Raw genomic sequence first — 23,489 nt, forward strand, 5'->3', positions numbered from 1 at the left:
GTGGGGATCCTGCTGAAGTGCACTGCAGTCCATGAAAGCTTAAGCCATCATCTTCAAGGTGCCAGAAGACTCTCTTGCTCTTTTCTCTTTACAATGCTTCCTCCACCTGGCAGCCTGGAGGAGATTCTTACTCACTGCAGGTACCCAGGCAAACTGCCCAATGTTCATTTAAATGATGCCTGCACAAGAGAATGTCCAGGTCAGGTGGACCATCCTGCTTGGGATTGGAGTGCCAGTTCAATTGCCCATCCCAGGTGTTAAAATGGCTTGAAAAGCTGGGAGAACTGGGGGAACATTTGGTCCCTTGGTTGTATTGAGCTGGCTTCACAGAGAGCTTTAGGAGCAGAGGCTCGGGAGGTGTCAAGTAGACTGCTGTGCTTTGCCTCGCTGGACTCTGGCATTACGCTGACTCTGCCTTGAGACTAGGACCACTCATGGACATATGCTGGGAGATGACATTTGCAAAAATCTCACCTAGCACCTATCAAACCTCTCAATTCTTAAGGAAATCCTGAAGCTGAGGCTCCAATACCTTAGCCACCTCATGAGAAGAGAAGACTCCCTGGAAAAGACCCTGATGTTGGGAAAGATGGAGGGCACAAGGAGAAGGGGACGACAGAGGACGAGATGGTTGGATAGTGTTTCCAAAGCTACCAGCATGAGTTTGACCAAACTGTGGGAGGCAGTGGAAGACAGGAGTGCCTGGCGTGCTCTGGTCCATGGGGTCACGAAGAGTCAGGCACGACTAAACGACCAAACAACAACAACAACACCTATCTGCACCCCTTAAAAACTATAGTTCCCAGTATTCTTTGCGGGGAAGCCCCAACTGCTAAAGTGGTATAAAAGTGCTTAAAATGTACAGTCAGCACAAGGCTCTAGCAGTTGGCTCTTGTTTAACTGCACAGGCTGCTCCCAGGTAGGAAAGAAGAAGCAGAGGGGAAAAGCGAAGATGTTCCAATCATTTTATTAGAGCTACAAATAACACAGAGCCAGGCAGGGCCCAGGGAGAAAGAACGGCATCAAACGAGAAGCATCGTCCTTAGCAGAAAAGGTTGAAGCATGAAATCCAAGGAATTACCAAAGAATCCAGGCAAGCAAATTAAGTGGGTACAGCAGGCTCCTTTGGAGTCCACCTTGAAGCTGAAACAGGAAAAAGAAGAAAAAGCCAAGTCAGTTCCAACTGTTGCCAACTGTACCAGTATTTCCCCCCATATCCGCCCCGGTTTGGCATAAAGTTGGAGCCTTTAAACGACAACGGTTGCTTTGAAAATCATGGCACACAAAAAAAAGGAACAAAAGTCTGGAACTTCTGTTTGTCTTGCCAGCTGAAATTTTAACTTCACTCAAAGAGAATTTGAAGGTATGAACCAGTGGCGTAGCGTGGGTTGTCAGCACCCGGGGCAAGGCAAGTAATTTGCGCCCCCTAATCTGTGGATTTTGTGCCCCCTAACCCATGGAGCCCCCCCTGCACCCCCCATGCTACGCCACTGGTATGAACAGTACCGGTACTTCCTTCACAAAATAGCTTGAATCTGTATTAAGTGCACTTCAGTGGCGACACAGTTCTATCTTCAGCCCCTCCCTCCTCCATCCCTGGGAGAATCTCCTTTAAAGTGGCCTTCATGGTCTGATCCATCGCTGCCAAGCCCTTCCTCAAGCTCTCTTGTACCTGGCCTAATCCGGATCAGGGAGAGACCTGAATGCAAAGATGGTTCCTCCAGGCAGAGAGAGCAGGCTTGCAAAAGAAACGGCTCACTGTCCCTTTAAGCCCCCATCCTCTGTCTGATGGGGCTCCGATGAATGGGGAATTGAGTGAGCCAGTGGCAGCTGTTCTGCTTGGAACAGCCTGAGACATTTCCTTTGTGCTGCGGACATGTGGTCCGGCAGTGCTGAGCGGGAGGGAGGGGCTCCACTAGGAGAGCACTGGGGTTATGGGGCCTTTCGTGTGTAGATGCGCCTACGTGTTTTAAATGCGCAGGCACTGCTGCCCTTTTTAAATTTTGCACTTTTCAGGAAATAGGTGCCTTTACAAATGCCCACTCGTGCATTTGTATGTATGCAGCTTTGTATGTAAGCAACATGTGTATCTTGAGGGGTTTCAGGAATGCATTTGCAGCTGCATCAATGCAGACACCGATGCGCACAAATACACCCAGCGGCTGGTTCCTATTAACAGAAGTGCTGTGTTTGGAAAGAGACCAGGAGTCCTTAACAAGCTCCAATCCCGGGATACGATGCTGATTAATAACTATCATCATTACAGGGCTTCTTGTTGGTAGCACAGGAGATGCTGGGGCTCAAAGGTGTCTGCTGTTCCTCATTATTATGGCTGACCCCACCCATCTCCTCTTCTCTCGCTTGTGGCAGTGGTCAGTGCCCTAATCCTCCTAGATGTGATGATTCCTTTGGATATCCTTAGGCAGCGTTCAAAAGTACTGTGGCAGGCATAAGGACTAGAAACTTGATTCTCCTGAAGCTGGATTCTACACACAAGGCCACCTTTAGTACTTTGTTGTTGTTGCTCTCTGGCAGCAGTGTAGCAGACATCCAGCTCTGCTTGTTTATGCTGATAGGGATCAATGCATATATTCCCCTCCCAGCTTTCTCATGCACTCCTCCACTTTTCAGTGCATCCTTGGCTCTTTTCAAGGCTTGGTCTCCCAGGCACAGCTAGGAATGTCAGTCTCTGGAGTCACACTGCAGCTGCCACTGCCCCAGAGGCAGGGTAGAATTTCAGGCTGGGGACAAGCTACATGAGCCTCGCCTTCTCCTCAAGTGCCTGATCCAGGATTTTACAGCATTTCTCACAGATGAGGAGGAAGGACATTACGTCAGCGGCTGTGCACTCTCACACACGCTAAACGTAGCAGTTCCTGCTGGAAGGGCAGTTCACAACCCTTGCGATCACAGCATTTAACCCTGCCTTAGTCCAAGCCAGATTCTGGCTGTTATGAATGGCAAAATATATACATGCCCCACTTCTAAGACTGAACTCACAATTCAGTTCTTACTGGCTAAAATGAGAGGTGCTGAAGCCTGAAGCTGCCAAGTTCCCAATTTCTAAAAATGTGAAAAAGGAAGGTGCACTCTGTACATGCTCAGAGGTTTTCAAATGGGGCTTGCACAAAATAATTTCTCAATGAGTTGTGCTTCAGGTTCACAAGCGGTGGTAATGGGGAAGTGTTTGGGTGTTCCACCTTAGGCAGAAAAATTACTTGCACCAGCCCTGCTTGAAAACATAGAAAGAGCAACAAGAAGACTCGAAGTTAAACTGAAATCGGCTTACAATCTCATGATTTCCCAAACTTGTACGCTGGATTTTATAAGGTATCCTAAAGGTGGATTCATTAACACTTTCCACATGTCCTGAATAATGCTGTTCACTCCATACTGCTGTGTACTTTGCCAGGGTGTCAGCAAGCAGGCTTGGGGGGGGGGGAATGCTTATCACCTAGGATTTGAGCAAATATTTGCTTCTCTGCAGGAGCCAGGATATGCAGCTCCTGTCTGCAGCCTCTGCATGAGCTACCAGTGGCACAGAGAGCATGCTATTATTTGAGAGACCAGAATACAGACTAACTAGAGAGCCTAGGAGTCCCCGTTTCATAGAACCATAAAATCATAGAATCACAGCATTGGAAGGATACCAATGGGTCATCTAGTTCACCCCTGCAATGCAGGAATCACAGGTGTCACTGCTTATGTGTTTTTTTTAAGGCATTGGCTGCTGAACTTGGAAGCTTCATTTACAGTGTTCCAGCCCTGGGACTTGAGGAAAACAGCACAAATGATACCTCTGAGCATGTGTAGAGTACCTTTGCTTTATTGCTAGTTCCCATAAGGCAGGAAATTGACAAAAAGGAGCCTACCTGTACTAGGTTTGAAGGAATTGCTGTTAAGATCCTGTGAGGTCTCTGGCCTGAATCTCACAGCAGGTGATCTTTCACCCAGTTCTTTCTTAGCTGCACTTCTGCAATATGGGGGTAATACTGACCTACCTCGCAGGGTGGTCATTTATGATGAATGAAACCATGCATGCCAAGCTTTCTGAACTTTCCTATGTTGCTCTAGACAACATTTGTGTCACTATTATGAAGTGGCCTCGGGGCCGCTCTGCTTCAGCATTCAGCCTCCCTTTAGGGGGGTCACAGCCCACTTCAACTTCCTTTCATTCATTTGTGGTCTTGAGGCCACAGCTGCTGTTGGGTGGAGAAGGGGGCACAGGAAAGCTCTCTCCCAGCAGTCAAGGAAGAGGGGCCTGGCTGGTTGGTGGCTTCCGATGGGGGCGGAGGAAGCTGAGGAAGGAAACGGAAGCTGCTTTCCTCGGGGCTGACGCGCTTTGGCATGGCTGAGCCAGAAATGCGCTCACAGGTCAGTTGCGCCAAGCATTGCAGCCCCGTGAGTCCCCCTTCCTGACCGGAAGCCAGGAACAGAGCTGGGCTGGCCTCTGCTTCTGAGGGGCATGTCTGCACTGGCTGCATTTTGCCATCCCAAGCTTGCGGGGTGAGTCACCCTCTGAGTCACCAAGCCATCTCACCCAGTCCCTGCTTAGCATGGGGGGAGAGAGAAACTGTTGACACAGTAAATAAAACAAGATTGGCACACTCTGAATTGGACGGTTGTCCGTCAGGAAAGACGGGGTCAAAACAAGGAGTGGATTCCCGGGCAGAGAAGCTGGACTCTGTTCACATGCACTATGGGCCACAAGGGTCTCTAACATAGGCAGTGCTGTCTCCTGCTCAGTGTGGTTGTGGAAGCTGCTGCCCAGAGCAAGGGGGGAGGTGAGGCAGTGGCTGCTCCTTCCTGGATCTGTCCTGCTTGGTGCTGTGCCAGGCTGCACTGAGGATGCCTCCCCGCTTCCATCCTCACCCTGATAGAGAAACAGGCTAAGCAGTGCCCCCCTTTACTTCTAACGCTTCCCTCCTGCCCAGCGGGCAACTGGTGATGCCCAGAGGGAGGGAGGATGCACAGTGCTGCTGCTCCTTGCCATTGCAGATCACTTGCTGGCCTGAGCGGGCAAGCGGAAGATGCCAGCTGGGATAACTTCCACTGCCGCCACTGCTCTCTCCTGCTTAAGAGGATTATGTACTTTGAACTTAGGAAAAACACAGGCATGGTGTAAAGTGCCTGATGAAGCCACTCTCTGTACACATCAGAAAAACACTTGGGAAGTCCCCAGCTGAGTCATAATAAGCATCCTGGATGATCTTAGGCAAGCAACCATCTCTATTCCACAAACTGTTCCACTTTGGGGGTGTTCTCTTGGCACCAACTGGTCATCCTTCGGTGCCAGGCAAATACAACTGTGAGGGGCGGGCATTTGGGCAGCACATGATATTATTAAATCTGCTTTTAATATGCTTTTGTAATTGCATTATTGTTTACTGGCTTGTAAATCACTCTAGAACTTTTACGTGGCAAGTAATATACAGTGGTACCTTGGGTTACAGACGCTTCAGGTTACAGACGCTTCAGGTTACAGACTCCGCTAACCCAGAAATAGTACCTTGGGTTAAGAACTTTGCTTCAGGATGAGAACAGAAATCGCGCAGAAGTGGCGCGGCAACAGCGGGAGGCCCCATTAGCTAAAGTGGTACCTCAGGTTAAGAACACTTTCAGGTTAAAAACAGACCCCCAGAACGAATTAAGTTATTAACCTGAGGTACCACTGTACAGTGGTGCCTCGCAAGACGAAATTAATTCGTTCCGCGAGTTTTGTCGTCTTGCGATTTTTTTCATCTTGCGAAGCACGGTGTCGGGAAAGTTTTGGAAAAGCTTCAAAAATCACCAAAGTCTTTAAAAACCTCAAAAAAGGCTACCACACCGCGTTCTATGAGTTGCTCCTCGAAGTCAAGTCGCAACTGTATTAACGGTGTTAAGAAAAAGGAAACAAACTTGCAAGACGTTTCCGTCTTGCGAAGCAAGCCCATAGGGAAAATCGTCTTGCGAAGCAGCTCAAAAAACAAAAAACCCTTTCGTCTAGCGAGTTTTTTGTCTTGCGAGGCATTCGTCTTGCGAGGTACCACTGTACAGTAGGGACGCGGGTGGCGCTGTGGGTAAAACCTCAGCGCCTAGGACTTGCCGATCGCATGGTCGCCGGTTCGAATCCCCGCGGTGGGGTGAGCTTCCGTCGTTCGGTCCCAGCTCCTGCCCACCTAGCAGTTCGAAAGCACCCTTAAGTGCAAGTAGAGGCTCCCGGCCTCTAGAGTGAGATGAGCGCACAACCTTAGAGTCTGTCAAGACTGGCCCGTACGGGCAGGGGTACCTTTACCTTTACCACTGTACAGTATACATGGAATAACCCTAGTCCTAACCCTGGTTTCATTCCTCATGTCTGTAACAGAATAGCAATGACCAAGTTTGTTCAGAGTTGTTGTGACTGAGGCAGCCTTTCTCAATGTGGTGCCTTTCAAGTGTCTTGGGACTAACTCCCATCAGCCTCAGCCAGCATGGCCAATGAGCAGGGATGCTTGGAGCTGTAGTTCAGCAGCATCTGCAGGACCACAGGCCTCCCACCCTGGCTGCATACACACTACTGCCTTTTAAAGACCATTTGAAGCATCATATCCTTTTCCTCTAAGAATTCTGGGCACTGTCATTTCTTAAGGCTGATGAGAGTTGGAACTCTGTGAGGAGTAAACGACAGTACCCAGAATTCTTTGAGGGTAAGAATGTGCTTCAAAAGTGCTTTCAAGGTATTGCGTGCATGTAGCCTTACTATTCTAAGCAGGACAGAATCACAACTGCTGGGGTGGGTGGAAGTTGGGAGTCCAACAGCACCTGAGGGTCCTCATGGGCTCCTCATCCCTGCATTAGATTTTTAAAAAGAGGCTACTTAAACAAGTAAACATGGAGTTAATATGTAGTTTATCAGCAGCTGCAAAATTATCACCTCCTGACTCCTGCCCTGAGAATTCTCCATTAGAGCTCAGTGCGCTCACCAAGCTACAATCTCCAGGAAGCTTTGGGGAAGTCACGGCATTAAATTAAATTGACAGAAGTGTGCAGTGCTCTGAAAGGTATAGGGTGATGTGGCAAAAGCAACAGAGGGAAGTTAACTGGGTGATGGGATATGAAGAGTGGAGGCCCAGTTTCCTCCTAGCAAGTTCCCTCATTGCTGCTGTTTACACTGCAGAGCCTATCCCCCACACCCAGATGTAACCAGTTTGCTAGAGCCATTCCTTACTCTCTCCCAAAATCTGGAGGACCAAACAAGCGAGAGAGGGCAGGGCAGAGAGAGGATACCCGCCAAAGGCGCTGGCGGTGTGTAATGATTTTAGGATGAGGACAGGGGCAAAGGAAGTGGGGAATAAATCAAAGCGCTGCATTGGCACAGGACCCTCACAGGCAGGAAACTGATGAGAGGGGAAGGAAGAGGGACAGATTGAGGTCAGGAAAGCAGCTTGACACATTCCAAGGTCAGCAGGAAGGCCTGGGAATCCAAGCGGAGATGGAGAAGAGGAAGTAAGGAGGAGGAATGGGCTAGGGGGCCAGCAGGCCCTTATCTCTCTGAGCCAGGCATGTGCTCCAGGTTAGCGGGGGTGGGGGGATGAAGCTGGAGGTCTAGCAGTGGACCAAGGCAAGTTCCACAAGGGCAGACAGGAAGCTGTCACTTAATATAAGATGTGGGTAATGAAGGCCCTTTAAGAGCATATATAAGAACATAAGATGGGCCTGCTGGATCAGGCCAAGGGCCCATCTAATCCAGCATCCTGTTCTCACAGGGGCCAACTAAGCACTTATGGGATGCCTGCAAGTGAGACATGAGCACAGCAGCCACTCTACCCATCTGCGATCCTCTGCAACTAGTAGTCAGAGGCACAGAGGCAGGCTTGCTTTGGGTCTTTCCCAACTAGCGACCAGGTCATGGGTTCTTGCCCATAAGCCTACAAGGATGTTCTGTTCACAACAGTCAAAAGAGCATAGATGCATGGACAGGAAAAGAAAAATTCTGAGCGAACCACTTTTTAATATTATTTTTAAATATGTGCTCACGTGCCTCTTTATTTAGGCACTATTTCACCCCCAAAAATCATGGTTTTTTGTTTGTTTTTTAAAAGTAGGCACAAAAGTATTAGCAGATATTTTTAAAAGTGGAAGAGGGACATGCTTCAAAAATGGTGCCAACCTTGGGGCACTGTTTTAAAAAATATTTTAAAATTTTTATGTTTCTCTTAAGTGCTGCTGCATGGATATTTGAATACTTAATGTGTGCGCATGCAGAACAGATGCTTTAGGGCAAGCTAAACAATCCATTTTAAAATTAAACTAAAATAAATTATCATGCTGACAAAATGGTGCTGAATGGAACCTTATGAGTCAAGGAAGTGGAAGTGGTCTGTGGATTTTGAAAATCTAAGTAACTACCAGTCAGTTGCCAGTCTCCCCTTCTTGGGCAAGGTTCTTGAGCAGGTGGTCTGATTGGAGGAAACTGATTTTCTAGATCCATTTCAATCAGGGTTTAGGCCTGGTTTGGGCACAGAAACTGATTTGATTGCCCTTACGACGACCTCTGTCAGAAAGAGAGAGACGAAAAGTGTCCCTATTAATTCTTCTCAACTTCTCAGAGGCTTTCTGTACCATCGACCATGGTATCCTGGAGCGGCTGTTTGAATTGGTTGGTGGCACCAGTGAGGGGTGTGGCCTAGGGTAAGGAGGTACGGCCTTTGCAGTCTCCCGAGGGCAAGGAGGAGAGAACATGGGGTCATAGCAAGCTTTCTCAAACCGAGTTCCTGGGATAGCTCAGCTGGTAGACCATGAGACTCTTAATCTCAGGGTTGTGGGTTTGAGCCCCACTTTGGGTGAAAGACTCCTGCAATGCAGGGGGTTGGACGAGATGATCCCTGTGGTAGCTTCCAACTCTTCTGGGATTCTGTTCTACTGAGCTCTGTTCTGCCTACACCAGGGGTCTGCAACCTTTAAGACAAAAAGAGCCACTTGGACCTGTTTCCGAAGAAAAAACAACAACTGGGAGCCACAAAACCATTGCGACATTTAAAACAAATATATCTCCAGAGCCACGATCTGACAGCGGGCGGGAAGGTGACGTCGGGACGGTGCGTGACTAACGCACGCACCGCCCCCATGCGATGTCACAGCCAGTACAGCGCCCGCCACAGTGAGGAGTGTCAGGGCGCACAATGCGCCTCCTCCCCTCGCTAGTATCCGCCCCGGAGCCGCAGCAAAGATGTAAAAGAGCCGCATGCGGCTCCGGAGCGCGGGTTGCAGACCCCTGGCCTACACGGACTGGCAGCAGCTCTTCAGGATTTCAGGAAGAGGTCTCTCCCAGTCCTACCTGGGACCTTCTGTATGCAAAGCAGATGCTCTGCTATTGAGCTGCGGCCCATCCCTGGCCGGGGGGGGGGGAGGGTTCATGTTCCCTGCCTGTGTCCCTATCTCCATCAGGCCTGAGGTAACCCACTCCTGCAGTATGCCGATACTTTCATGCACTGCTTTGGGGGGCTTCTCGAGGGGGGCATGTGATTGACAGCTGCTAGCACATGGGGTGTATCGGTGGCTGGTTAGATCTGGCAAGGATCTGCTTCTGTGTCATGGACCTCTCCCACCAGCCACGGTGAGGGCAAACACGCCTTTCAGCCTGCTGTCTGTTAGCCAGCGTGGAAGCTGAGGCCCAGGCCTCTCTCTCCCCTCCGCCAGGCCTGTGCATCTGTGTGAGAGAGCAGCAAAGCCCTCCGCACCTGCTCTGCCTTTGCTCCCTCCCTCCACCAGCTCCCAGCAGGTGCAGCTGCAAGGGAGGAACGATCAAACATAGCGATGGTGGGTGGCACAAGTGTAAAATAACAGTGTGGCAAAAGTGGTGTTGGTGGGGAGAGGGGAGGGAGGGGAGGGGAGGGGAAGGAGGTCCGGCTGAGCATAATGCAGCCATTCATAAGCTGCGATAGTAAGCACGCAGGGCCTAACAGCTGCTGGCGCATGGCGCATGGCATGGCGATGACCTGCGAGGGACTCCCTGGATTGCTCCAGGGCAGCTTGAGAAGGAGGAGACTGGGGGCAGGGGTTGGGGTTGGACGGTGATGTTTATGCTCCTGTTTTAGTTTTACTTTTTTATGTATAGGTGTTTGTTTTTGTATTCTGAAACTATTATGAGCTGCCTTGAAAGGGCTTTTTGGCCCTGAAAGAGGGCATTAAAAAGAAAAGAAAAAAAGAAAGTATACTCTCTCTCTCTGGGAGTGTTTTGGAATATGAACTGCAGGTTTGGTTTGAGAACAAAAGAGATTGAAAGAGAAGAGGAAAGAAGGCTTTTTAGAAATGCTTCTGAATGTTTTAATTAGCTGATTTTAACTGTTTTATTATTTTCGTAAAACACTTTGAGTTGTGTTTGTTTTAAACAACCAAGTGGTGTGTAAATTTTGTTTAAAAAGTAAATAAAAACTCTGCCAATTTTTGTTGCCAAATCTTCTGAAATATGAACCAATCATGGAGCGGATGTGCATAATTTGGGGTTGGATTCCAGGAAGGGTGTGTTTGTGTGACAAATATCTGACCTGTTACAAAGCATGCCTTCCCTCAAGGGTCCAGGAAGAGACTCACCCTGCAAACTCCAGAATGCCCACTTGTATTTCATACAACTTAGCCTGGGAAAACTCTCCTCACCAGATGCTTTGCTCAGTATCACAAAGACAGAATAAATCTGATCTTCTTGTCAGTGCTTGATTATGGCCAAAAAGATAGAGGAACTTTAAAAAGGAAATGTGCAAAATTCATCCTTCATACTGTTCTATAAACCACAGCTGGGGGGGTGGGGGGTGGGACGTGATTTCACAAAAGGTAAGAGGGCTCTTTGCCCTGGCAGATTCACAAAAGTTACAAATGCCAGTTCTCTCTCTCTCTCTCTCTCTCTCTCTCTCTCTCTCTATATATATATATATATATATAATGTTTGTGTGGGTTGTTTTCTTTGAGGTTGTTTTAATGGTTTGAATTGAGATGCTATTGTGGTTTTACATCTTCTCTCTGTTATCTGCCTCATTAATTCCTGTAATTATGGAGCAGAACGTGAATGTTCTAAGTAGGTAGGTAGGTCTGTGCATATTCTTGAATGTTCATATACAAAGGAAGGGGCCCTTTCCACCTTCACAGCAGCCAGCAGGTGGAAGAGGTGGCTCTTTTGGCCCTTTCCACCTTCACAGCAGCCAGCAGGTGGAAGAGGTGGTCCCCTTTGACCTCCTAGTTCTCCCAGGCAATTTACACCAGAGATTTCTCTGGCACCATCTGTTCCCTGGTGTGTGTTATAATTGAATTTGGAGGCCTTCGCTACTTACCTCTGAGTGCATGGCCCTGGGGCCAGAGTTCAGAAGTTCAGCTACAGGAAGTGGCGTTCTCTCTTGCCCAGGTAATAATGGTTCAGGTGCTGCCAGCGCTTTGTCCATCTGCAAAAGAGATATCATCCTAGATCTGGCCTAGGTTGCCAAATGACGGGGAGAAACTGTCCTGTCCTGCTCCTAGTGCCTTTGCCAGGGCTTGTCTCCATGCTGTGAAAAACTCTAGCGACTGTAAAAGGTCCAGGAGCAGAGTCCAGTAGAAATGTTGACAACTTTATCCCCATAAGGATGAGGTAATTAAACAGAAATTTGAGTGTAATAGGGACTATGCATGGTGTGCGTGGTGAACGATCCTGATTTGGGACTTATTTTTTTTGGTCTATATAAGCTTTGGATACGTTCTAGCAACAGAAATCAAGTGAATTAAACCAGTCCCAAGCAGAGCTGATAAGCTGGGCCAGGCTTCCTCAACCTCGGCCCTCCAAATGTTTTTGGCCTACAACTCCCATGATCCCTAGCTAGCAAGACCAGTGGTCAGGGATGATGGGAACTGTAGTCTCAAAACATCTGGAGGGCTGAGGTTGAGGAAGTGTAAGGTGGGCCATGGGTAGGCAAACTAAGGCCCGGGGGCCGGATCCGGCCCAATCGCCTTCTAAATCCAATCTGCAGACCATCTGGGAATCAGCATGTTTTTACATGAGTAGAATGTGTCCTTTTATTTAAAATGCATCTCTGGGTTATTTGTGGAGCATAGGAATAAATTCATTCATATATTTTTTTCAAAATAAAGTCCAGCCTCCCACAAGGTCTGAGGAACAGTGGACTGGCCCCCTGCTGAAAAAGTTTGCTGACCCCTAGGTAAGTGGTCAGTTCGCACAAGAATTTCTTCATGGGGTTGTATTCCTCAAGGACACTGATCACGTGGAGATAAAGTGTGTCCTTCTTAAAATTGTTTGTGTGCATGAACTGCCCCTTAGATCCAAAATGGACTTTGGACTGGGGCACCCCTTTGTGCTCATCCCTTGAAATAACTGCAGGGTTAAATGGTTGCTTGCATGAATCAGCCATCACACAGGTCACCCCAGATAGGATTGCCTGGGGCTTGGCTCTTACAATTTTAACTGAGTATGTCCATGAGCCTGTGTTTCCTACAGAAACGGGGAACCTGAGGACCAAATTTCCCAAGGGCCACATGACAGTGGTGAGCAGGGCCAGAGGGAAACACTGGCAGAATAACGGATGTGACTCTTAACTTTTGTACAGTACTGCATTCCAGCCATGCAAAAGCAAGTGGCTTGTACACTGACGCCGCCGCTATATCTAGGCAAGCAAAGGGCATGATCAGAGTTGAAGGACACATTCCAGCCAGGCAAAGCTACTTGAGGAGAGTGCAGAGCATGGCCTGGGAAGAGTGCCAAGGACCAGATAGAGAAGCCTGGAGGGTCACATTGATCCCCAGTTCTGCATTTCCCCATCCCTGCCTTAAAGATAAAGCTTGTTGTGAAACTATCTCCCACCCATCTTGAAATCCCTTTGCTTCCTTTCCTACTGAAATGGTGCCCCCAAAATTGCAAGCAGGTGCTTTTACACTAATGGGTTTCGGTCTCGGTCCAGGATGAATCACAGAGCTGTTCACCCAAGGAAGAAACAGAAGAGCTGCTTCTTGGTTGCTGGATGGGCTTCCCTCCCTTTCTCTCACGGGAGCTGAAGGCAGTTTAACGAATTCAGTTTCATAACAGGAGAAAGCTTGGAGGTTGTTAAGTATTTATAGGAAGCGTCAGGAGCTGGCTTAGCGAAGTTCCCTCTCTGTTTATGAGTCTCCCCCTCAAGTCCATCTGCTCTCCTTGAGCCACGCCTGGTGCGGTAATTCGGTAAAGAGCCATCTGCTCTCGCAGGCGATCTGTTTGCTCTTGCGTCGCTTTGTGGTGGAAATGGCAGCGGCTGCTGTGGCTACGCCTGTTCCCTTCCCAGGCTGAAGAGCCCGGTGTCTCTTCCCTGTGTGCTCCGTGTCCCAAGGCACACGGCACTGCACGGCTTGCCGAGTTTGATGGAGCGGAGCAGGTGCGCATGGGCCTGGCGCTGAAGGACCAGGCTAAAAATATGCAGCCGGCTTTTATTGCGGTCCAGCGCTGGCAGGCAAGCTCCAAATCTTAGCATACAAATGTACATCTCCCCACAACCTGCAAAGCCCATTTTCACCTTTAGATGTCAGGCCTTTTGCACATTTTTCAGGGGCTCCCAGGGCCAATTTTTAAAGTGTACACCTAGAAATGCCGAGTGTGAATTTCATTGCATGTCCGTGAATTCTGGTGTTATGTGGAAGGGAGAAAAACTTTTCTCTCCGTGTGACATGCATAATTTTAAAAACTTCTACCATGCCACCTCTTACTTGCATTTTCTCTAAACTAAAAAGCCCCAAATGCTGCCACTTTTCCAAGCGGCAAGCAGTACCTTTGGGCAGCGTGAATGGCAGAAGAACGAGAGGCAGATGAATCGGATCCCCTGAGGGAAGTTCCCCCACGATCACTGGCCAGGCAAGAGACTCTCTGCCTGTGGAATGCTGAAAAGAAGGAGCAGCTCTCCCTTTTCAGCCCTGGCTGTGCTATGTGGTCTCCCCTCCCAGTGCCCCCCTCCTCACTGCCTGCTGCTGCTATTTCAAAGGGCAGGTGGCTGTTCACATCTCCCGCTTTGATCTGCTCCCTTCCTTCTAACCTGGAGGGACCACCTGCCTCGCTCCTTCATAAAGCTGCTGTTAGTCTTCCTGCTGGCCCAGACTTGGGGGCCTCCCCATCAAGAAAGAGAAAATTCTCCAATTAATGTCATTTTACCTGCCTCAGGAGCCTGACTCCACATGCTCTGTCTGCATCCTGCTGAATCGGCAGGGAGCTAGCACCTCCGGTTGGCTAGCAGGAGCCCCCTGAGGCCTATTTGGCCCTGAAAAGGGATTTTTGGCATCCTCGTGAGGTTTACCATCAGCCATAGCAATTAAGTGGTACCTCCAAGTGCTGCAGCACTATATCTTTGAGGACTAGATGCTGGAGAAAAGCCATAGACACTTCCCTGCCTGCAAGCTTCCAACCCTGGCCAGCCACTGCTCTTGGTAAACCTTCCTAGATAGCTCACTTGGTTAGAGTGTGGTGCTGACAGCGCCAAGGTTACAGGTTCAACCCTCGTATGGGACAGCAGCTGCATAGTCCTGCATTGCAGGGGGTTGGACTAGATGATCCTCAGGGTCCCTTCCAACCCTACAATTCTATGGTGATTCCTTTGTGCTGCATCTGCTTAACCACAAGCTTAACATGAGTCAACAGTGTAATGCAGCAGTAAAAAAAGTGAATGCTATTTCTAGGCTGTATCAAGACATATAGTGTCCAGATCAAGGGAAGTAATAGTTCTACTCTATTCTGCCTTGGTCAGGCCACACGTAGAGTGCTGTGTCCAGGTCTGGGCATCACAATTTAAGAAGTATATTGACAAGTTGGAAGGTGACCAAGATGACCAAGGGTCTGGAAATCTAGCCTTATGAGGAACGGTTGAAGCTGGGTATGTTTAGGATGGAAAAGAGGAGACTGACAGCCATCTTCAAATATCTAAAGGGCTGTCACATGGAAGATGGAGCAAGCTTGTTTTCTCCTGCTCTGGATGGCAGGACACAAACCAGAGGCTTCAAGTTAGAAGAAAGGAGATTCTGACTAAACATATGGAAAAACTTCCTGAAAGTAAGAGCTGTTTGACATTGGAATGGGCAGTGGAAGGCGGTGGGCTCTCTTTTCTTGGAGGTTTTTAGGCAGAGGTTCGATGGCCATCTGATCAAGTTGAAACTCCTTAATTTGCAGGGGATGAACTCGATGACCCTCTGAGTCCCTTCCAACTCTACAATTCTGTGATTCCATGATTTTACAAGGCAGCAAGTCCACATGGCACCCCTTCCCCAGGTTGCTATACTCCTAGAATCAGTGCCTTTTTTTCTGGCGGGATGCAGAGGTACGCATATTCCTAAGTCTCCAGGTTTGCCTCCCAACCACCTGGTGGCAAAGGGAGGTCTTTAATCTGCAGGTGGGCAAGAACACCTTCCTTACCTAGACTCCCTAAGTAGGTGAGAATGAATGATTCCTTCACTTCAGCTGAACCTGGGGACACCCCTTAATTTCCAACTGGTGACATATTTGCTCATTTATCATATTTTGTATTTTTTTGTTTTGATGTGTCATGCTTAATGTCATCCATGCCCCCAGGTCTCAGGTATGGGCCCTAATAGCTCAGGATCTAGGATGCTCCTGACGTGACAATCTTAACCCCACTGCCACCACTTCCACGGTGGCTACTTTGAGGCACAGCCTCGTGGGGGTGTTCTCCTGTGGCAGAGCATGCGACTCAACCTGAGGGTCCTGGGTTCGAGCCCCATATTGGGCAAAACATTCCTGCATTGCAGGGGTGGACTAATGACTCTGGTGGGCCCTTCCAACTCCACAATTCTACGGCTCTGTGAATGGGGAGCCAGCTTTTTTGCAAGCAGTGTTAGGAAGAGGCTCCCAGGAGAAAATCCTGGCAGTGGCATGCCTTGGGTCAGGTTGTTCCTTCCACCCAGAGGCTCTTGCCCTGCCCCTGCCTCCTCTGGGCTGCTAATGGGGTGCTCCACTGGGCCACCAGGCTCTCTGGGTACCTCTCTTCAGCTTTCTCTCACTCCTACTCTACCCCATCCTCTTTCTGGACCTGGCAGCTTCTCAAGTCTCCATGAAAGGCGGGACAGATGGAGACAACAGAGGAGCTCATCTGGGACCAGCAGCAGCAGGAAGAGGCCAAGGCTCATGTTATTGGGGGGTGGGGTGGAGGACAAAGGATAGAGGAGAGTAGGAAAAAGCGGAGAAAAGGGGGAGACCCAAAAAATAAGAGAGCAGCAAAGGGGCGGGGGCAAGGTAGGGTGTGGTAGCGTGGACTGAAGGCCAGAGCAAGAAGGGGCAGAAAAGCACTTAGAAAGACCAGAGGAGAGGGCTGAGAAGGTGGTGTGGCCCCATCTGGCTTTTCCCTTGGGCTCCACAGCCCTGCCAACCAGCAGTTGAGCCGGCCACCTGTCAATGGGGGCTTTCCTGGCTTGAGAGCAGTATATGTGAAAAGGATCTAGGAGTCTTGGTTGACCACAAACTTGACATGAGCCAACAGTGTGATGCGGCAGCTAAAAAAGCCAATGCAATTCTGGGCCTCATCAATAGGAGTATAGCATCTAGATCAAGGGAAGTAATAGTGCCACTGTATTCTGCTCTGGTCAGACCTCACCTGGAGTACTGTGTCCAGTTCTGGGCACCACAGTTCAAGAAGGACACTGACAAACTGGAACGTGTCCAGAGGAGGGCAACCAAAATGGTCAAAGGCCTGGAAACGATGCCTTATGAGGAACGGCTAAGGGAGCTGGGCATGTTTAGCCTGGAGAAGAGGAGGTTAAGGGGTGATATGATAGCCATGTTCAAATATATAAAAGGATGTCACATAGAGGAGGGAGAAAGGTTGTTTTCTGCTGCTCCAGAGAAGTGGACACGGAGCAATGGATCCAAACTACAAGAAATAAGATTCCACCTAAACATTAGGAAGAACTTCCTGACAGTAAGAGCTGTTCAGCAGTGAAATTTGCTGCCAAGGAGTGTGGTGGAGTCTCCTTCTTTGGAGGTCTTTAAGCAGAGGCTTGACAACCATATGTCAGGAGCTCTCTGATGGTGTTTCCTGCTTGGCAGGGGGTTGGACTCGATGGCCCTTGTGGTCTCTTCCAACTCTATGATTCTATGATTCTTATTAGCTCATTTTTTCTCCAGCCATTTTTGAGTTCTGGTGGCAAAGGGATCAGGAATGATCAACCAAACCCCAATACCTCCTCACACTGGCCCTCATACTCATCTAAGGGGACAAGCACCTCTCACTCTCCTGGGTGAAAAAATGAAAAACATTACAGTAAATGAAAGAAAGGAGAGGATAAGAATGGGGGAATAAGGGGGGGGGGGAAATTAGGTGGGATGGGAACAGACACGCCAGGCAGACTTTGAAGGCAAGGTACAAACTCATTTCAATATATTCTGACAGGCTGGTTAAAAAAGCATTTCCTGTTGATTAAGCATCAGGTTTCTAATTGTTTGATCAATCAATTTAAAGGTCAGTTTGCACATGATCAACACATCATGTCTTTTTTGAAATGTGGAAAGAATGTTGAATAAAGTCATGGCTGATTGTTCTAGAAGAAAAGGCCATTCTGAATACTTTTGGATGGTGAACAAGGGTGCCTATAACCCTCAGTGCCACCTACTGAAATTGGCTCCCAGAGACCAGTGGATTCAGACTTTCATTGCTTGATCTGCCAATTAAGCTTGGCTCCCACTTCTATTTACCTGAAATACAGATCTGTCAATCCATAATTTGAGGAGCCCTTCTGAGCCCTGGGAGTGACATTTCTGTTTGCTTGTTTGTAAAATGCTAAATCTCTGGACGACCGATATGCTAAAATGTAATGTGAGACGCACATTTACAGCATAATTCAATGTTTTAATTCCTTGTTTTCTCCTGCACATATTTTCATGGGAAGAGAGTAGGAGAATACATCTGATCCTCCAGAATGATCTCTGATTATCTCCTTTCCACAGTGAAACACCCCCATGAAAGGTAGAGTCCATTCAGCACTTCAGGCTGAAACCTCAGCCAGGGGCCAGGAAATGTACAAAGCACAGTGCAATGCAATCTCTCCTTTGAAGACTGGCTTTGCTTTACTAATATCTCTGTTTGCTTGTGGGCACGTATGTCTGGACCGACTCCTATATGTGCTCTTCTTTCAGGAGGTTTCAGTTCTTTCCCATGGGAGGACACAGAGATGCAACACCTCCTCCTCCAATCTGGAGGCAACAGGATCAGTCCAGCAAAGACAAAACTTCTCCCAGGTAACCATCCTGGCAGAATATTAAAAGGCAAGCCTTGCTCTGGCCAATGACACACGAGCTAAGAGCATGACATCACCAGGACAAACACTCATTGGCTTAAAGACCATGGAAGGCAGGATGCGGTTACCCAGCAACTGCTAAGAGCTAATTAACACTTTAGTGGGGTGGCTGGCATTAAAACAGGCAAGGAGAGAGGGATGGGTTTATTTCTTGCAATGGAGCGATTGCCAGGAGTCTGAACCCCACAAAAACGGTGTGTTGGAGTGGGGGTGGGGAGAATATCTGTCTTTTTCCTGTGGCACTGCTTGTATCTGAAGGAGCCTTCCCTCAAGTCCTGTCCACCTTGGCTTTTAAATACTCAGAAATGATCGTTTTTGTACCCCTTCCCTGCTCTGTCACAAATACAACCTCTCATCCTGCTTGTTGCATTCCATCTCTAAAGGGGTAGCATTTTGGGGGGTGGGATGTGTGCGCAGGTTTATCTCTCTTGTGTGTTGATAGCCGGGAGACCACAGTACTAAACAGGATTGGAAGGGAATTATTTGACCAGCACAGACTTCCCTAACCTGGCACCCTCCAGATGTTTTGGACCACAACACCCAACTGCAATTGCTGGCTGGGGCTGGTGGGAGTTGTAGTCCTAAACATCTGGAGGGTGCCAGGTTATGGAGCACTGGGCTGGCTGCTTGCCCCCTTTGACTGTTTCCCAGAGCAAGTGATACAGGAGGAGTCATTCAACAAGTGGGCAACTTGAAAGCCACCAAACTCATCCCGGGAGAAATCTAACCCCAATGGGAATGAATGATGTAGACTGGTGGCCAAGTGCTCAGTTACGATGCTCCCCTGTGCTCCATACTCACATGAGCTTGTGCCTGTATTGGCCTGCATTTGGCGTGTGAACGGACTCCACTTCTGAAACGCCAGTGTTCCCAGGGAGGATCAAGAGCCGCTTGGTGGGGGTGTGCCACGCGCTGCCAGCTGGGTAGCGCCTCTGGGGGCTGATCCAGTAATCCTGCAGGCCGCGGTGGCTGGAGTAGTGAGCAGGGTGCAGGCTGACCAGCCTCTTCCAGGGCATCTCCACTATGACCCGGCGAGGAGAAGGCGCCCGTGGCCTCCTGCAGCAACAAGCATGGGAGAGAGACTCAGAAGAGGCCAAATGCTTTCTTCAGTTAGACGTTGCCGAGAGGCATTAATTAAATTGCTATCACTTACATAGGATACAGGGTTGCATCCGGCTTAGCTTTACTCTGAGTACTCTTGTTGAAATTAATGGGCCAGGTTTGGTTCTGTTCATTAATTTCAATGAACAGGACCAAGCCTGGAGACTGTGGCCAAGTGAGCTGTGTGCTTCCTTGTTCAGCCTGCTGCCCAGGTGTGGCTCCCTGCAGATGGACAGTCCTCCTCCTTCTCTCGTTTCTTAAGCTTCTCTCTCTCTCTCTCTCTCTCTCTCTCTCTCTCTCTCTCTCTCTCTCTTATTTTTAGACATAATTTTTATTAAATTTTCTGTTTTACACATTCATTTAAACAACCTTAAAATGTCAGTGCCTTCCCTTCTTTTCTTTCCATGGTTCATTTTGCATATCATAAATCCCCGCACATTTTACATAAACTAAACCATTCAGTATTCCATTATTACATCTAACAAAACTTGTTTGCACTGCTGAATTTATCTTAATGCTGCCAGTGTTTTCAAGTGTACACAATTTCCCCCCATATATTCGATAAACATTTCCCAATCTTCTTTAAATGTATGTTCTTCTTGTTCTCTTATTCTATATGTTAGGTCTTCAAGCTGTGCATATTCTGTCAGTTTAAGATGCCATTCTTCTTTAATTGGGACCTCGCTCGTTTTCCATTTTTGGGCTAACAAAACATGGGCCGCAGTGGTGGCATACATAAATAACCTTTTTTGACACCTGGGAATTTCCATCTGAATTATCCCCAACAAAAAGGACTCTAGGGGTGTGGTTTTTTTTTGAAAAGTACTTCTAAACCTTCCCCCCCCCAATTCATTCTCTCTTGTTAAACCAGACAGCCCATCAAACACGGAACTCTTTCAAATACAGAGGACTAGATCGTTCACTTGGTTAAAGCATGGTGCTGATGATGTCAACGTTGCAAGTTGGATCCCCATATGAGACGGCTGCATATTCCTGCTCTTGCTGGGGTTGGAGTAGATGATCCTCAGGGTCCCTTCCAACTCTATGATTCTATGACTGTTATCTGTAAAGTAGGGCACTTGGCCACCAGACTTCACACACAATGAAACTGTCACAGAGGCATCATGTGCAATGACCACAGCACTCCAAGGACAGATCTCATATGTAAGGGAGGACGGGGTGGTGGCAGCAGCAGCAATGGGGAAATCTGGTCCCTCTGACTGTATTGCTATAAATATTTTTGTCAAAAGAATATTGTGCCTGCCGTAGGTGGCAAATACACATCAGTTTAAGGAAGGAAATGAAATATGGTAATGTCATTTAAACAAGAATAGTATACATCTCCCCAGAGTTGGGAAGGCTGTGCCTGGGTGACCTTCAAGGCCTCTCCTGCTCTCCCTTCTTATAGGTCTTTCTCTTTAAACTGGACTTGGTTCATCCTTCAAACAGGGGAGACTTTAAAATAGCAGACTGACCTCTGTAAAATGGCAACCTTGCCAACAGTCCCTACTTATACGCAGACTGCCTGGCCAACTAAATTACTACAGCCCAGTGGTGTAGCGTGGGGGGTGCAGGGGGGGCCGGCCGCACCGGGCGCAACATCTGGGGGTTAGGGTTAGGGGGCGCAAATCCACGGGTTAGGGGGCGCAAATCCACGGGTTAGGGGGCGCAAATTACTTGCCTTGCCCCGGGTGCTGACAACCCACGCTACGCCACTGCTACAGCCAGCCCAGAACAAGGGGGAAAGGCCAGCAGCAGAGCAAGTGGATCAGGCGTATGGGGTGGCACGTGTGCCCTGCGCCCAGGGGCGGGGCCCGTCGCCTGTGGGGGCGGTGCCAGCTGACTGTGAGAACAGGGCCAGCTGGGGCAGGACACTCTGCGGGGGCTTCTGAGGAGTCTGCCTGCCTCCTCCCACTCAGCCGCCACACAGCTGAGGGGGAGGTGGCGGGTGGACCGTTTGGGGCAATGTGGAGCCTGCGGGCGCCCAAGTCACTGCGTCACTCCCAGGAGAGACGCATGGCTGGGGCATGCTGCAGGCCCCGCAGTGAGTGCCGCCCAACATTTTGTCACCCCCCCTCAGTGGTGACACCCTGGGTGGACCGCTCCCACCACACACCCCTTCCTCCACCCCTGGAAAAGGCATCTCCAAAGATGCCCTGGTACCTCTCATTTTAGAAATTCGCTACAATGCTCCAGATTCTGTAACTTATTTGTTTCTATCCTTGAAAATGTATAAAGACAACTTTGTGGGGGCAGGTGGATAGTAGTGGCTGCAAGAGCCCCCAAGGTGGTGGCTCAGCAAAGATGCTAGAAATACAGGTTTTAAAACAATGGCAATAATTTAAAATCAAAATAGTGCAGTTGTAAAGATGCACAGTCAGCCACAAGTCCAAGGGAGAATTTGACCAGATTGGAACTGCTTCCACCTACCCTGAAGGCCTATTGGAATAAGATGTTAAACATAAGAACCTAAGAAGAGACGGCTGGATCAGACCAATGGCCCGCCCTGCATCCTGTTCTCACAGGAGCCAACCAGATGCCTGTGGGAATTCACCCCTCCTGTGGTTTCCAGCAACTAGTATTCAGAAGCATTGCTGCCTCCACTTGTAAAGGCAGAGCACAGCCATCACGGCCAGTAACCATCCATGTTTGTTACCATCTGTTTTTCTTTCTTTTCTTTTTTTTAAGTTAACAGGGAAGGGTGGGCTTCCCATGCAAGGCTGGGTCAAAACATTTGGCTGCTGTTAACTCTTCTCAAACAGTCTGAATATCCAGCTTCTGACTGAATATGGCTGTTCTACTAAGCAAAGGCACTTCTGCCTTCTCCTATATGAAGTCTCAGCTTACCCTCCCATGTTTGCTGTGCCTGCAGCAGGGACCTTGTTTATTTTCTCCACCTAAGACCTCCCTAACCTGGCTCCCCCCAGAAGCTTTGGGCTACATACAACGTCCACCATCCCTAAGCAAAACAGTAGTCCAAAACAAGTGGTTGTGGTTGTAGGTATAGCTAAAAATTCAAAATAGGCTTAGGAGAAAGAAAAAGGCTGGCTAGGGACTTTTCCTGGCAATTAGGTCCAAGGCAAAAGACTCCAGCGAGGGTGTTTTGTGGAGTCCACCCCGCCCTATTCTGATTGGTGGGTGTTTGTCCAGCCACCCTCCCTCTGCCCCAATGATAAGTATAGCAAGGATACATACCGAGCAAGGATATAATTCACCACAAAGAGGGCTGTTTCAGGAAACATCATTTTTCCTGCTTATCTGCTGGTAGTTCTTGAGATACAACCAAACCTCCTATCCTTCAATGACTCCCAAGTCCAGGTTGTAACCTATCTTTAAATGCACTGGATAGGACTTCAAGAATAGCCGCTGCCTCTGGGGTCTGGCCTCGTGTTGTTTGAAAGGCTATACTCCCTCAGGTCTCAGGCCCCACAGCCAGGAGAGAGGAATCTACCCAGCTCTGAAGGCAGAGGAGCCCTGAGAAGTGGATGGTGTGTATCACTATCAGGTGCGGATATAGCTAAGTTCACTCTGTTTCTCTGAGCAAGGATAAGTTCCAGGGGACACAGCCCTCCTCTGCTGTTGCTCCAGACCTCAGCAACCCGTGTTCAGGCACCTAGGGTTGCCTGATCCCCAGGTCTGGCCTGCAGTCTCCTGGTTTGCCTGGCCTGTCCAGGTGGCAGGTTGAGGGCTTGAATGGTGGGTGAGAGTGCCTTTAATCATATTTTTTAAAAACAATTACTAATAAGGCCCAGGCATGCAGATTGCAAGCTTCAGCCCAGCATGACCTGGCTGCAAATTGTTCCATACAGTGTGTGCATAGTGGGGGGAGGTCTTCTTTCCCCCACTCCTCTCTTCCAGTTAAACTCCTTCTCCAGGTCCTGCCACATGACTTCACCAGGAGATGCCCTAATGACATCACCAGGGCCTGCCCCTTGGTGTCAGGTCAGATCTGGGCCCTGAAATCATTGGATCTGGAATGCTCTTGACCTGGTAACACTATCTCTACCTGAAGATTCCAAAGGGCCACTGTGACTAGTAGCCACTGATAATTCTCCCCACTAAACTGACACAGCTGATTCATTCATCCCCAGATTCTATTCCTCTGAACCAAGAAGTTTGTGGCTGAAATC

General features: G+C 48.8%; 1 protein-coding gene across 1 annotated transcript; it reads right to left on the reverse strand.

Annotated features, from left to right (window-relative positions):
- Window positions 1-951: 951 nt before the first annotated feature.
- On the reverse strand, window positions 952-22,686 carry LOC310710691 (uncharacterized protein). The gene is made up of 4 exons (XM_083511730.1): window positions 22,555-22,686; window positions 19,060-19,314; window positions 11,286-11,393; window positions 952-1,143 (listed from the first exon to the last, which is right to left on the reverse strand). The coding sequence occupies exons 1-3, from the start codon at window positions 22,602-22,604 to the stop codon at window positions 11,327-11,329; spliced, it is 372 nt and encodes a 123-aa protein (XP_083367856.1). The 5' UTR covers window positions 22,605-22,686; the 3' UTR covers window positions 952-1,143; window positions 11,286-11,326.
- Between the last annotated feature and the right edge of the window lie 803 nt (window positions 22,687-23,489).

Source organism: Podarcis liolepis (genome assembly GCF_965112155.1).
Source record: "Podarcis liolepis genome assembly, chromosome: 7".
NCBI classification, from domain to species: domain Eukaryota; kingdom Metazoa; phylum Chordata; class Lepidosauria; order Squamata; family Lacertidae; genus Podarcis; species Podarcis liolepis.